At 35.4% G+C, this 12,278-nt stretch overlaps 1 protein-coding gene across 11 annotated transcripts in view; it reads right to left on the reverse strand.

Annotated features, from left to right (window-relative positions):
• ATRX (ATRX chromatin remodeler) overlaps nt 1–12,278 on the reverse strand; it is a 72,082-nt gene that overhangs the window by 33,131 nt on the left and 26,673 nt on the right. For 8 of the 11 annotated variants that reach the window (XM_030449077.1, XM_030449081.1, XM_030449086.1 and 5 more), the window contains 6 exons: nt 10,643–10,721; nt 3,951–4,084; nt 3,265–3,444; nt 1,673–1,766; nt 1,050–1,158; nt 226–405 (listed from right to left, as the gene is read on the reverse strand). In XM_030449077.1, the coding sequence (XP_030304937.1) occupies nt 226–405; nt 1,050–1,158; nt 1,673–1,766; nt 3,265–3,444; nt 3,951–4,084; nt 10,643–10,721 (776 nt within the window). The remainder of the gene's footprint in view (nt 1–225; nt 406–1,049; nt 1,159–1,672; nt 1,767–3,264; nt 3,445–3,950; nt 4,085–10,642; nt 10,722–12,278) is intronic. The other 3 variants (XM_030449079.1, XM_030449087.1, XM_030449078.1) reach the window with 1 other exon arrangement.

Below are 12,278 nucleotides of genomic sequence, written 5' to 3' on the forward strand. Positions count from 1 at the left end.
AACAGCAACCTGAAGCAGCTTTGGAAAGATCTAAGTAGTCTTAAATAAAACTTAGCAATGTCAACCTGCAGGAAACTACCAATAAAACTTGTGGCTTACAAGGCTACATGGAAGTACTTGTAAAATTACTTCTTAAATTAAACTGAAGTAGAAATATCTTGTCTTAAACATCAATGATTTAACTTTCTAGGATTCTGTAATAAAACCCCAAAACCCAGAACATACCTCTCTCAATTTCTCTCTCTCCCGTTCTCTTTCTGCAATACGTTTTCTTCTTTCCTCTTCTTCTTTAAGTGCATTTTGTGTTTCTGTTCTAAGCTTATCATCTTTAATAATTTTCCTGATTTTCTTCCTGCCTTTTCCAGGAGATTTTGAATCATCATTTTCCTCATCCTCAGAATTACTCTATTACAAATAAAATAAAGTATTAGCAAGAACATTCTGACACAGAGCCTCAATTTTCAGGTAAGCTCCCAAAAATTTTATACAGACAGAACAAATTTAGCTCATATGAAAAAAGTTACTTTTCAAAAAAGAAATCAGGCAGCATGACAAAACAAGTGCCAGCTGAACTAGAATGTACTCTGAGCTATCAGAGATAAGCCCAGCTTTGTAAAGGCTGTACGGAAAGTGCTGTTATCATTTGATAGTAATTAGTGACTACTAATGAAGAACTGTTTTTCTGTTCTAGTGGTACTAGATCAGATCAGCTATCACCTTCTCCACATTTGAAAGGAAAGCCTAACACTAGGAAAGCTTTAATCTACTATTTGTGTCATTTTCTATGCTAATTTAAAAATTCCATTTACTTAAAACCTACCACACATTTTCACCAAGATCTAGCCAGGAAGTAATTTGAGTTAAACACACTGAGTGTGCTCCATAATGGTGCCACTTTACAAATTTTAGCACCAAGTTAACATTTTAAAACTTACCATTTATTACTGTACTTTGTATAGAGCTGTTTGAGATACCTAAGTCCCTAAGCAGGCAGCAGAAGAGACAGGAACTCCTTTTCCCATTTATGAATTCAAAACACAGGGCAGTACCTTATTGTTGTTTTCACTTGAAGAATCCTCTTGGACCTTAATTCGCCTTCGTTTCTTTTTCTGCTTGTAACTGCGTTGGTTTTCTTCAGCCTCAGCTTTCTTGGCAGATCTATAAAAAGCAAAAGCTCCTGACTAACAATAACAATTCACTGAAAAACCATGAGAAAAAAGTTACATGAAGTACACTGCTAATTAACAGAATGCATACTCCTTGTCTGCAGTCAGGGGTTTACTTCCAAATTCTTTCCTCCCCTTCAACTCACCAGGCACACATCCCAAGAGTCTATTCCAGACACCCCTGAAGAATCCCAGAACACCAGTTTCCTGCTGCCCTTCTCCACTCCTAAATTGACATTGACATTTTTTACAGAAAAATGCCCATTTTTTAATCATTCTCTTCTTCAAATTGGCTTATCCAATTGCTGTGTACCCCATAGTGTGGTACAAATTCAAAAGTCTCACATTTTTCTATCAAGTTAATTAGCAGATAGCAAATTTTAGGCAAGTATCACCAATAGTTTTAAGCTCTGATCCAAAGCCTTCAACTTTTACACCTCACTGCCTCAACTGCTCTATTAAGAGAAAAAAAACCCAGGATAGGCATAGTTAAATTTTATTTATACCTTGTTCTTGGACGCTGCTCATCTTCAGACTCGCTGACTTCTTCACTAACTGCAGATTCATGAAACTCTGAGTCATTTGAATCTCCACTGCTCACTTTAAAAATAAAGTGTGGTTTAATGTTGAATTATTGCCAAGTTAACAACAATATCTATCTGCTAATTATACAACCTGTTTAAGACCAACAAGCACCACAAGAGCTCATTTCAGACAGCACAGAACCCCTTAAGGATGACAAATGACAAAAAGCATAAATGAAGTTTCACTTTACAAAGACTGTGTGAGGAGGAGAGAAGATAATGGGGAACATTACAGAGCTTCAGAAAACAAAAGATTATTTTTTGGTAACCAGAAGCTTTTGTTTCAAACATTTTAGATGTCATATTATAATCACACCTCACAATTCATTCAAACTGCTCTCATTTACTAACAAATATGCAATTATATCACTGTATTGATGGCCTGAAGCTTCTTGAGGTAATGCAAGTTTAAAACTGACTCAAAAGACAACAAAAATACACATAAACTAGCAGTATTAGATAATACTTCCACACCTACTTTTAGGAGCTGTCAGTGGCATTTATAAGTAATTAAGACCAGCATGCCATTTAGCACCTTTAGAATTTCAGTTTGAGCTTTAACACAGTGGAAAGCTTAATTGCTCTACAGTAAGGTGTAAAACAAGGACTGGTTTACATCCAAGGAAAAATGCAGTGTTAGTAACACAGGGCTAAAAAAGGACAAGCTGAAATAAAGTGTATTCCTCTACTTGAGACTAGTGAGCTTAAAAGGGATTACATTGAACAATCCTGAGAATTAGTCTTGCTGCATCTTATTTGCACATTGCCACTGTAATTTACAATTGCTTTTCTTGAAAGAAATGCTGTTGGTAAGAGCTGTAATCCCAAAAGGGTTGGAGAGCATAAATATATATATTCTGATAAAAATCAAGAGTTTCAAAACGACCTTTTAGCTTGTGGGACACTGTAAAAACTGGGTGGCACCAGTGCAACACTAAGAACAGGAAAGCAGTGGGTGCAAACACTATCAGCACCTACACTGACCAGCGTGGCATGGAGCATTTATCTTCACCACCACTCCCCTCCTCTGCTCAGAATGACTCCATGCCAGGGGCTGACAAGATCCTTTGTTCTTGCAAAGTGAAAAAATCAGTCAGGCATCATTTCACAGTGCCACCTGGTGTTGAACTAAAGTTTGACACATTCCTATTCTAGCACAGAAAAATGGCTGATGCACAAGGGCCTCCCCCTACCAGCTCAGGTTAAAGAGAGAAATTATAGAAGGGGCAAGATTGAATTTCACCAACTAAAACATACTGGGCTTGACTCTACTCTAAGAGCCTAAAAGATGCATCTGATTTAGAGGATACAGTAAGTGGAAAGACTTAATTTTGTTTAAAATGTTGAATACAAATGCATTTCTCAATAGGTAAGAGAGTTCTAGATTTAGTACACACACAAGTTTATATACAGATTTTAAGGTTATGGAGTTTCAGATGTCCATTCTGAAATGTTCTGGACTTATTTCATAGCAGCAAGTACTTTTGGTGACAAGAAATGTTTGGATTATGTACCTTTCCTCCTATTTCTGCGCTTCCCTTCTTTTTTGTCTTTTGGTTTCACCTTTTTTTCTTCACCAGATTCTCCATCACTCACTGTCAGCTTGTGCCTCAGCAGTCTGTGTCTGTATCTTGGCTTCTTTGATTCTTCTGCTTCTGAATCTGATTCAGAATTATCTTCCTTTTCATTCTCTTCTGTCAGAGATAAGAGTCATTACAACACACATACTGGTCATTTTTTTCCTCACTTAAATTTGGAAAGAATTAAAATCTGAATTGATTTAGGCTAAATTATGTGATTCTCCAGGAAATGACAACCACCACACCTTTGTTCCCTCAACGCTTGGAACATCTGTTCCAATGACTGCACCTGTTAATTAAATCTCTCCCATGCATTTGCACATACTAACTGTTCTGCACAGATAATTCCTCACAGATCCCAGGACTTCTCCATGGGTGACAAAACTCAGACTATTAAAAAAACCCCAACACTACAAAACCACTTACAGCAGAGTAAAAGAGATGATAATCCTCATGATCATGTACATTGGTCTCTACTTGGCAACTATCTATCAACATCAATGACATTTTTCTGTTGAAAACTGAAGAAACTTCACTAATTATAATCTTCCCAAGTCACCTTTGAAATTATGACAGGTGCCACAGCACCCACTATTTCCCAGATGCCTTTTGGTGCTCACCATCATCATCTCCTGTGTTTTCAGTATGCTTTCCAGTTTTCTTTTTTCTTTCATCCGATTCCTCATCTGAAGATGCATCCTCATCAGAGGAAAGATTGGCTTTGATTTCTTCTAAAAGCATTTTCTTGGCAATTCTTTGAAGTAAAACAGAAAAAGCTATTTATTCCATTGTTCAAGTAAACCTAAGAAAGATAAATGTAATCCTATACCATTCAGAACTTCAAAAAAAGGGTTGAAAGCTGAACAAAAAAAAAAAAAAGGACACATGATGAAAAGTCATTGTGGTAAGACAGGATAAATCAGCAAAAATCTCATGTTAAATGTAATGTGTTATAAGAAGAAAGCAAATCTGTATAATGCTTCTTAAAAAAGAAGTTTCATGCTTCACTGCAAGACTGGAGATAGCTATTTTTATGAACCTAAACATTTTATTCATGGTCTGTTTGAATGGGCTCTTGGCAGTTCTGGGACAGGCACCTATCTGAATTCTAACTCTAAGACTGCCTGAAATCCCACTACTCAAGTCATTCCCCCCATGGTTACCATGCTGACTGGATTTCAATCAATGAGCTTCATTCCCTGAGGCACTGAACTTACTTCACCAGTGTATAGATAAACAGAATTTTAAAAAGCATTTCACTGAACATTTTTAACCATGGCAAAAATGATTATTGCAAGATGCAAAACTCACAGGTTTAAAAAAAAAACAAAACACGAAGAAAAAGTATTACCCTATCTATACATCTTTTGAATTGTGCTACCATTCTAACTGCCTTTGCCCACCCTGAAGTTGAAGCATCTCGTGATGTCTAGAGATGAACTGATATTAAGTGCCTCGTGGAAAAAAAAACAAAACACAATGAACCCTTCCTCTTACTACAAGCACTTGCCTTACAGCAACTAGAGGAAAAAAAAAATCTATGTGCATATACACATACACACAAAAAAACCTTTTATCAAACATCATGGGACCTGAACTTCAAAGAAAAATGACAGGAAAAACATTTCCTGTTCCACAAACTGCTCACTCAGCATCTCCCAGCTTCATTTCAGCACAAGAATCTTTCCAGATAAAAGCACAAGTTACAATGGAAAAAGTATTTCTTTACATGGTCTTGAAATGCAATAAATAAATAAATAAATAAATAATGAATCTATCCAAGGCAAGTCAAAAGCACAGGAAAATGGAAGACTTATCTGAGAATTTGTACTTCCAGTAGAAAATAAAATGCTGAAGGAATGAAAATCAGGCCTTCCTCATATAAATTTCAGAAATATCAGTTTTCATTCCATGATCATCTATTTTAAATGAAGTGAATTTTTTTCTAGGTCAAATCTGGTCTGTCTTGACATTCAGGAGAATTGTATGCATATAGCTCAGAATGGGAGAGCTGTTACACCAGTTGAAACAATAGCTCAAAACCACAATATCCAGGCTTCACTTGGAAATGGCAAAGGAGCAATCACCTCTTAAGTACAGCTTCTTACACATTAGAAAATTAAGTTACTTGTAGGTATAAAATAGCTTTTAAATGACCTTGTAGGTATCAAATACATTTTTTAAACAATCTGTATTTTATTTTTCAGCATGCCCCTAAAATAAAGAAATATTCCCAGGGTATCTTTGCTAACACTTGATACAGTATTTTCTATTCCTGAGTGGCAATATATATTCAAGAAATATTCTAATGCTGATGTATATCCAGTTATTATTAAAAGATGGAAGTAAAATGAATTAATAAAGAGTTAAGATTGCTCAGTGAGTTACAGACCATCCACAGGATCCAAAAGACTCCCCCCTCTTTTGGGGCACAGCTTGCAAAGAAACAGCCAATTTTAAATGCAGTACTTTTGGTAAGCTTTAACTCCATATATATCAACAGGTCACAGTTTGAACCAAATGAAAACTTACAAAAGCCCACAGGTAAGTAGCATCCCCTTCCAAAGTTTTTTGCCCTTGGTCCTTCCAGAGGATTTAGAAAAGGGACCTGGGTTTTTGTTGTTCTTAGTTTTTGTTATTTTATTTTGTTTTTAAACCCACCACATTATGTATAACAGCAACAGGACTAAATAGCTCCTTTTAAGAAACTATAAGCTATGGATTTTATGATTCTGTGAAATTAAGAGTATATTTCTTCCATCTCTTAATGGTCAGAACTTTTTCTTCAAAAATGAAACTGCTTGGAATATCTTAGCTTCATATCTCTGTAAAACCTTTAAAATCTGCAATTAACCTTGACTCCTACTCCAGGAAATGCAGACACAAGTATTTTGCCTCATTTTCTCCTTTAAAAAAATAAGTTTACCACCACTAAAGTTCTGCTGTGGGAGAGAAAAAAAAAACCAAAGTAGGAACACTAAAAAAAGAACTGCAAAATTTTAAAATTCAATCCTGAAAGTCCTGCCTACTAATATTGCTTTTGACTTATTTTGGATTTTCCTCAACTACATTAGCAAAGCTAACACAACTTGTATGGGGTAAACAACACTTACCTTTTACACAAGTCACCTTTAAAATTTTATTTACATATTTTTAAACAAAGGTTGACTTTGGTTCTTAACAAAAGAAGACATATATTTTTATTTGTACTTTTATAAGGTATTATTTTTAAGGAAAAAAAAAAGCAAATGTATTATTCATCTAGAAGTAACATGCACAAAATTTACTATCCACAAACAGGAGATGCTGTTATTTTCCTACTAATCATCATCAACATAACCACCAAACAGATTAGGTAAACTTATTAGTTTATAATTAATTGTTTATAATATTATTGTTATTTGTGTTATACTCAGAGACAGAAACTTAGACATTATAAAACTAGCATGAAAATTCAAACACTTTCAATCAAGCAGAGAGGGAACTGTTTGTTTAGTGAAAAAAGCTACAATCTCTTCAATGTGTTCTACTATGTTAGGCTAATAATGTCAGACATTGTTGAGACATTCAGTATTTAAAAGATTCTTATTTTTAATGTCTGTTAGGAACTATATCTGATATATATACATATCTGATAGGAATTAAATCTGATAGGAGTTTAAAGCATAAGTAATATTAGAAGCAAACATATTAAGTCTTGTAAGTGCATCTGATAAATGACTGATGTAACAAATGTTTTACATTAATAAGTTGAGTACTTGAGTCTTGAAATTGATTTTAAATTAAATTATATGTGGTTCAGGATAATGTATCACATTGTTATTTAAGGCTATAAACCCATTTAAAGTGACCAGGTTTCTAAGCTAAGAATCCTCACAGACTAGCTCTAACATTTTAATATTTGCATTAACATCAAACTGCAAGTACCAAGAATAACAAGCAAGAAAAGTGTGAGAACTCCCTCACTCACATTCTTCCAAGCAAACCCACGAAAACAAAAGATAGAGTGATATTTACTCAGCTCGAGGACATTAATTCTCAGGGAACCAGATATAACAGTTGAACCCTACAAACAAATTTTAAGAAGCACAGAGGAGTGCATGACCTCCAGCACAGGACTTCAGGTACTTAACAAAAAATTAAAAATCCCCACATTTCATTAATTTCTGCTGCTGACTTGCTGTGCCCTCAAACATGTCATGTTGCCTCACCCCACTCCATCTTAGCTAAAAGACTGTGAGATTTGTATAAAGGACATTTTCCCAACACACAGTTATACAGTGCCTTGCAGAAGGGGGTTGTAATCTCAGCCAGGACATATAAAAACATCTCTAGAGTAAAATAACAGTATATATATATATAATTTTATATAACTTGGGATTTAAATATATTTCACCTTGGTAAGAAAGACACCAACAATATACATTTAAAAATAAGGAGCTGGTTACTATCCATTTTTTAACTTATGCTAAAAGAAAACATTTCTGAAAGGAGACAGGAAAGCTGGAAGTTCCCCAGGGGCTGCTTAGTCACAGTACAGGACTACTTTAAATTACCCTTCAGATATTTCAGCAAAAATTGAATAGTAGGTGCAGCCTCTCCTGATGTGGGAGTCCACCTGATAATTTGCATCATTCTTGTTAATGAATTTTAGAGTGCCAATAATGATGGGCTCACTTTGGGATTGTCAAAAATATTGGTGAGGCAACGCTACCATTGTAAAAATAATTCTTCTATTTAAAAGGTCATAGCTTTAAATAGTACTTGATTATTGTGAAGTATTACTACCAATTAGATTACAGCAACTCACACGCAGTGTTCAGAAATACCTACTAATTATATGTAAAAATAAGGTTGCCCAAAAGAAGGCTTTGCACTGGGGAGGGTATTTTTCTGTGGCTAATAAAAGCCACTATTCTTTCAGCTAACACACTACTGAATGGGCCCTTGGAGATATTACTGAAAAATTTAGAATCACTTAAAATATAATTTAAGACATTAATATTTGGATGGAATGTCATACATGTTTTTTAAAAATAGTGCAAACTGCCAATCATCTTGTTCTAAATTCTGTGCTGTCTTTGTTGAAACAGTCTGATTTTCAAGCTGTTGAAATTGTATTAAATTAAATGCTTGGACAAGAAAAACGTTTTACAAAAATTTATTGTAACCATCAAATACTTAAAGGCATTCTGCATTGAATACACTAATAACTTCTTAATAAACAAAACTACTGCAAACATATTGAACAGTACCATTTAAAAGATCAGAAGGACCAATAATAGGTAATTACACAACAGAAGATGAAAGCATACAGCACTGTATGTCATATTATGACCCACTTGGATATTGCATTTGGCAAAGATGATGTCAAGACTATTAATATTCATGTCATGCACATCCCAAGGTATGCAAATAACAGAACATCTAAACTAGAGACTTGCAAACATGAGAGTTCCCACACTACAAATACCCAGTAGGTACTAGGTACCCTCTTTGGCCTGGAAGAAAATAGGCAACTTAGTTGAATAGTAGGTAAACTATTTAAACACTTTGTGCTGAGTAAACAGAAAAAACTCAAGCTTTTAGCTTCTTGAAATTTGTTCTATCTTTTTAACATTTTCTCTCTCTCATTTTGGTGCCAAATACAATGCATGATAAATGTAAAATCAGACTGCAGTTACCAGATAACAATGTCTGAAGGTTGACAAAACTGTTTATTGACAAAACACGTCTGTGCTTTCAAAATATTCCCTAAATAAAATTTAAACAAAGATTCACCTTCAAAACAAAGTACAGAAACTGATTTTTAAACCCCAATTTTTTATTACTGATTTGTCTGTTATCAGCTGGGGTAACTAATTTCCCAATACAGCTCTTCAACTACTGATTAAGATCTGTCAGTGACATTTGTATGTCAGTAGCATTGTAACACACTGAACTTTGACAAAAATGTATTGACTTAAGCAGAAACACTTAAAAAAAGAAAAAAAGGGAAAAAAACCCAACCAAACCAGGACTGAAACCAAAGCATCATTGCATAATTTTAAAAACTCTTCTACTACCAATGTTTACATGTTCTGCTTATGACCCTGTGCTGTCAAGTCCCTAAAACTGAATTATTTGATGGCTCAAAATAAGCAAGAACTACATCAGCAGCAACATTTTGAAGCCAAAGTGAGGTCTGTAACGGATAGAAAATGTTTTTAAAATTTACTCCAAATTTATTCCAGCCACAGGTCAAAACATACAACTCAGTGAAACAAAGAAACCGTATTCTAAACTAGGAAGGCTCAGAAGCAGAAACGCTCCATCAGCAACTGTGCAAAGCTATGAAGCTGGTCCCATACATGCTATGAGGCCCAAACAAAACCCCAAAATCAGTTTCTGAAATACTGTAAAAAATTTGTCTATCTAGGAGACCTTTCAAAAAGAAATGGTGGCTCATAATTAAGTAATAATTCATGTTGTTTATTCACTCATGAGGAAACAAAGCTTTTTCATTTTCTAGCCAGGCTAATTTTGATAACTACAGTGATACTGGTAAAGTATGACATGTCTTAACTAACCATATCTTACACAGATTCATTTTTATTGAACTTGAAACTGAAGCAATACAGAGAAGCCAGAATTGTGAAAATATCTAGGCAAAGACTTAAAATTAATACGTATAACTAAGTTTCTTTGATACCAGTTAAGCTTATGCACAGTGCTTGTAGAATCAGGGCCTTAACTACCACATTAGCTACTTCAGGTACTCTTGAGTGGATTAAAACTCAGTTTTAGAAACAGCTGAAAATATCTAATGCTGGGTTTTTTTGGTGTTTTCTCTTTATTGAGAAAAGCTGCTTTGATTAAAAAAGCAAATTATGCAACAGTCACAACCAAGTCCAATCTGAAAATATTTTAGCACTGCGTATTGCACAGCTGCAAATCTTTTATTCACAGAACTAGATGAAAATTCACATTGAATCAGAAGTAGCTTTTTACCTGTCTGAATGAAATACTTTAAAAAGTCACAAACCTCACACTTCCAAATGGGAACATAAAATGGACAGTGCTGCTGTGCATTTTATAACACACCCTATGCAAGGTGTGTTAGTTAACACTTTTAAATGCTCTCTTTGCATTTCTGGATTTTGGCCTCTGTTTTCTGGCCCCTTGTTCAGACTTGCAGGAAGCCCTTGAGGGAGTCTTTACAAGGCAGGCAGTCGTGGTTTTTACAACCTGCTTGCTCTTCCGTTGCGCCGGTTTGCGCCCACGCCTAGGGTGTGTTATAATCTTTTTTAAGTCCTTAGGGATGGTATCATACCTATTCTCAGGATCGTCATCATCATCATCTTCCTCCTCCTCCATTGGAACAGTCCTTGATTTAGCCTCTCCCTCATCTCCTGGGGGGAAGAAAGGAAAACAAAAAACCAAAAGGTGAATGCTTCATGGATGGAGTATCAGCAATAAACAATGCAGCACATCAACTGTTGTCCCCATCAAGAATTACCTTAGAAAAATACTTTGGTGATACCACCACTTTTCTACCAGCAAACATAAAGCCAGTTATCTATCTTGACAGAGAAAACCACATTTTTATCAATAATTATTTAGTTCTCTTGCACTTTCACCCATACTCTGCTTGTTGCTACACACGATCTGCAATTCTCTGCTTACTACATCCTGTGAAATTCAGGGTTTTTTTTTTACACCAAAATACTCCACTAAGGATTCAGAAATTAGGTTTCCAAAGAAGCTGTTAGTTCTGTTTCAGAAGCTCCACTCCTGTATTTATGTAAATGGAAAGGGAGGCCCAAACACATATATTATTAAATTATGAAAACTTTGGAGCTACACTGCTGCCATTAAACACTCAAGAACAATAATTCTTGCCTATTTTTGCTTTCAGAGTATCAAATAAAACACATGCCCATTTGTTGTGTTGTGTGAAGATTCAGTTTTGAAAACTATGTGTGCTGCCCTTCCTGCAAACGTCAGAACCCAGCATGGGACAGTGGATGGAGAAAGAGGACATCTGCCTATAAACTCCTCTGCACTCTCCTGGGCTAAAAGGAGGGGAATTCAGATTATTTCTAGCACATTCCCAGGCCTTTCCCCTTTTCCTTTCCTCTCATTCTTATTACTCACATGTAAGTAATCCAGGCTGTTAGTAAAATTAAGCTTAGGAAAAGAGACCTCAAAATCCTGATGACATGAGATCCCCTCTCTCATAATTTCTGCTGTGGGGAGTGGACTACCAGAGGGCTGCAAGAGGCTTGCTCCAAGTTGTTTTAGCTGTTTGTCCTGGATTTACCGCTAGCCAAATGTCTGACAGGACCATGTAAGAGGAGATCCAAGAGTCCATCACTCTTGGTCTTAGTTAAATACACATAACTTGGTCCTTTGCTCCATTTCAGGACTGGGACAAAGTGGGTTACAGCATTAAGTTGGTAGAAAAAACAAGGAATGTTATGTTTAATTTCAAATCTGGGTATTCTGTTTGCTTAAAGGTTGTGTTTGTTTGTTTTTAAGAAACTACAAACAACAACCACCTCATTTTGCCCCTTTTTGGGAAAACCAAAATACAACTATGTTCCTTCTGTTACTTTCATAAACACACTGCTGTGTTACTTTATTTTTAGCTGCAGTTTTGCAAACTACTGTAAGATTCATGGTAATTAAAACAGCAAATAGCTTTCTTTTTTTTCATTATTAAAAGCCCACATACTGTCAATGTAATGTGAGAGCTTCCCTTCCTTTTACAATTCTTTAAAACCAAGTGTTCAAAATCATCAGTTCTGAAATTCTAATTTCCTAAAAGCTACAAGACACTGATGTAGTAGTTCTACCTTGGCAAGAAAAGGACTTACTACTATTAAACCTGCTATGAAAACAGTAAGCCATGACAGATTGCTGTTAGCTGACACCAGCTGCACCAAAGTTACACAAGTCTTCTTAGG

The sequence above is a fragment of the Calypte anna genome, chromosome 4 (genome assembly GCF_003957555.1).
Source record: "Calypte anna isolate BGI_N300 chromosome 4, bCalAnn1_v1.p, whole genome shotgun sequence".
NCBI classification, from domain to species: domain Eukaryota; kingdom Metazoa; phylum Chordata; class Aves; order Apodiformes; family Trochilidae; genus Calypte; species Calypte anna.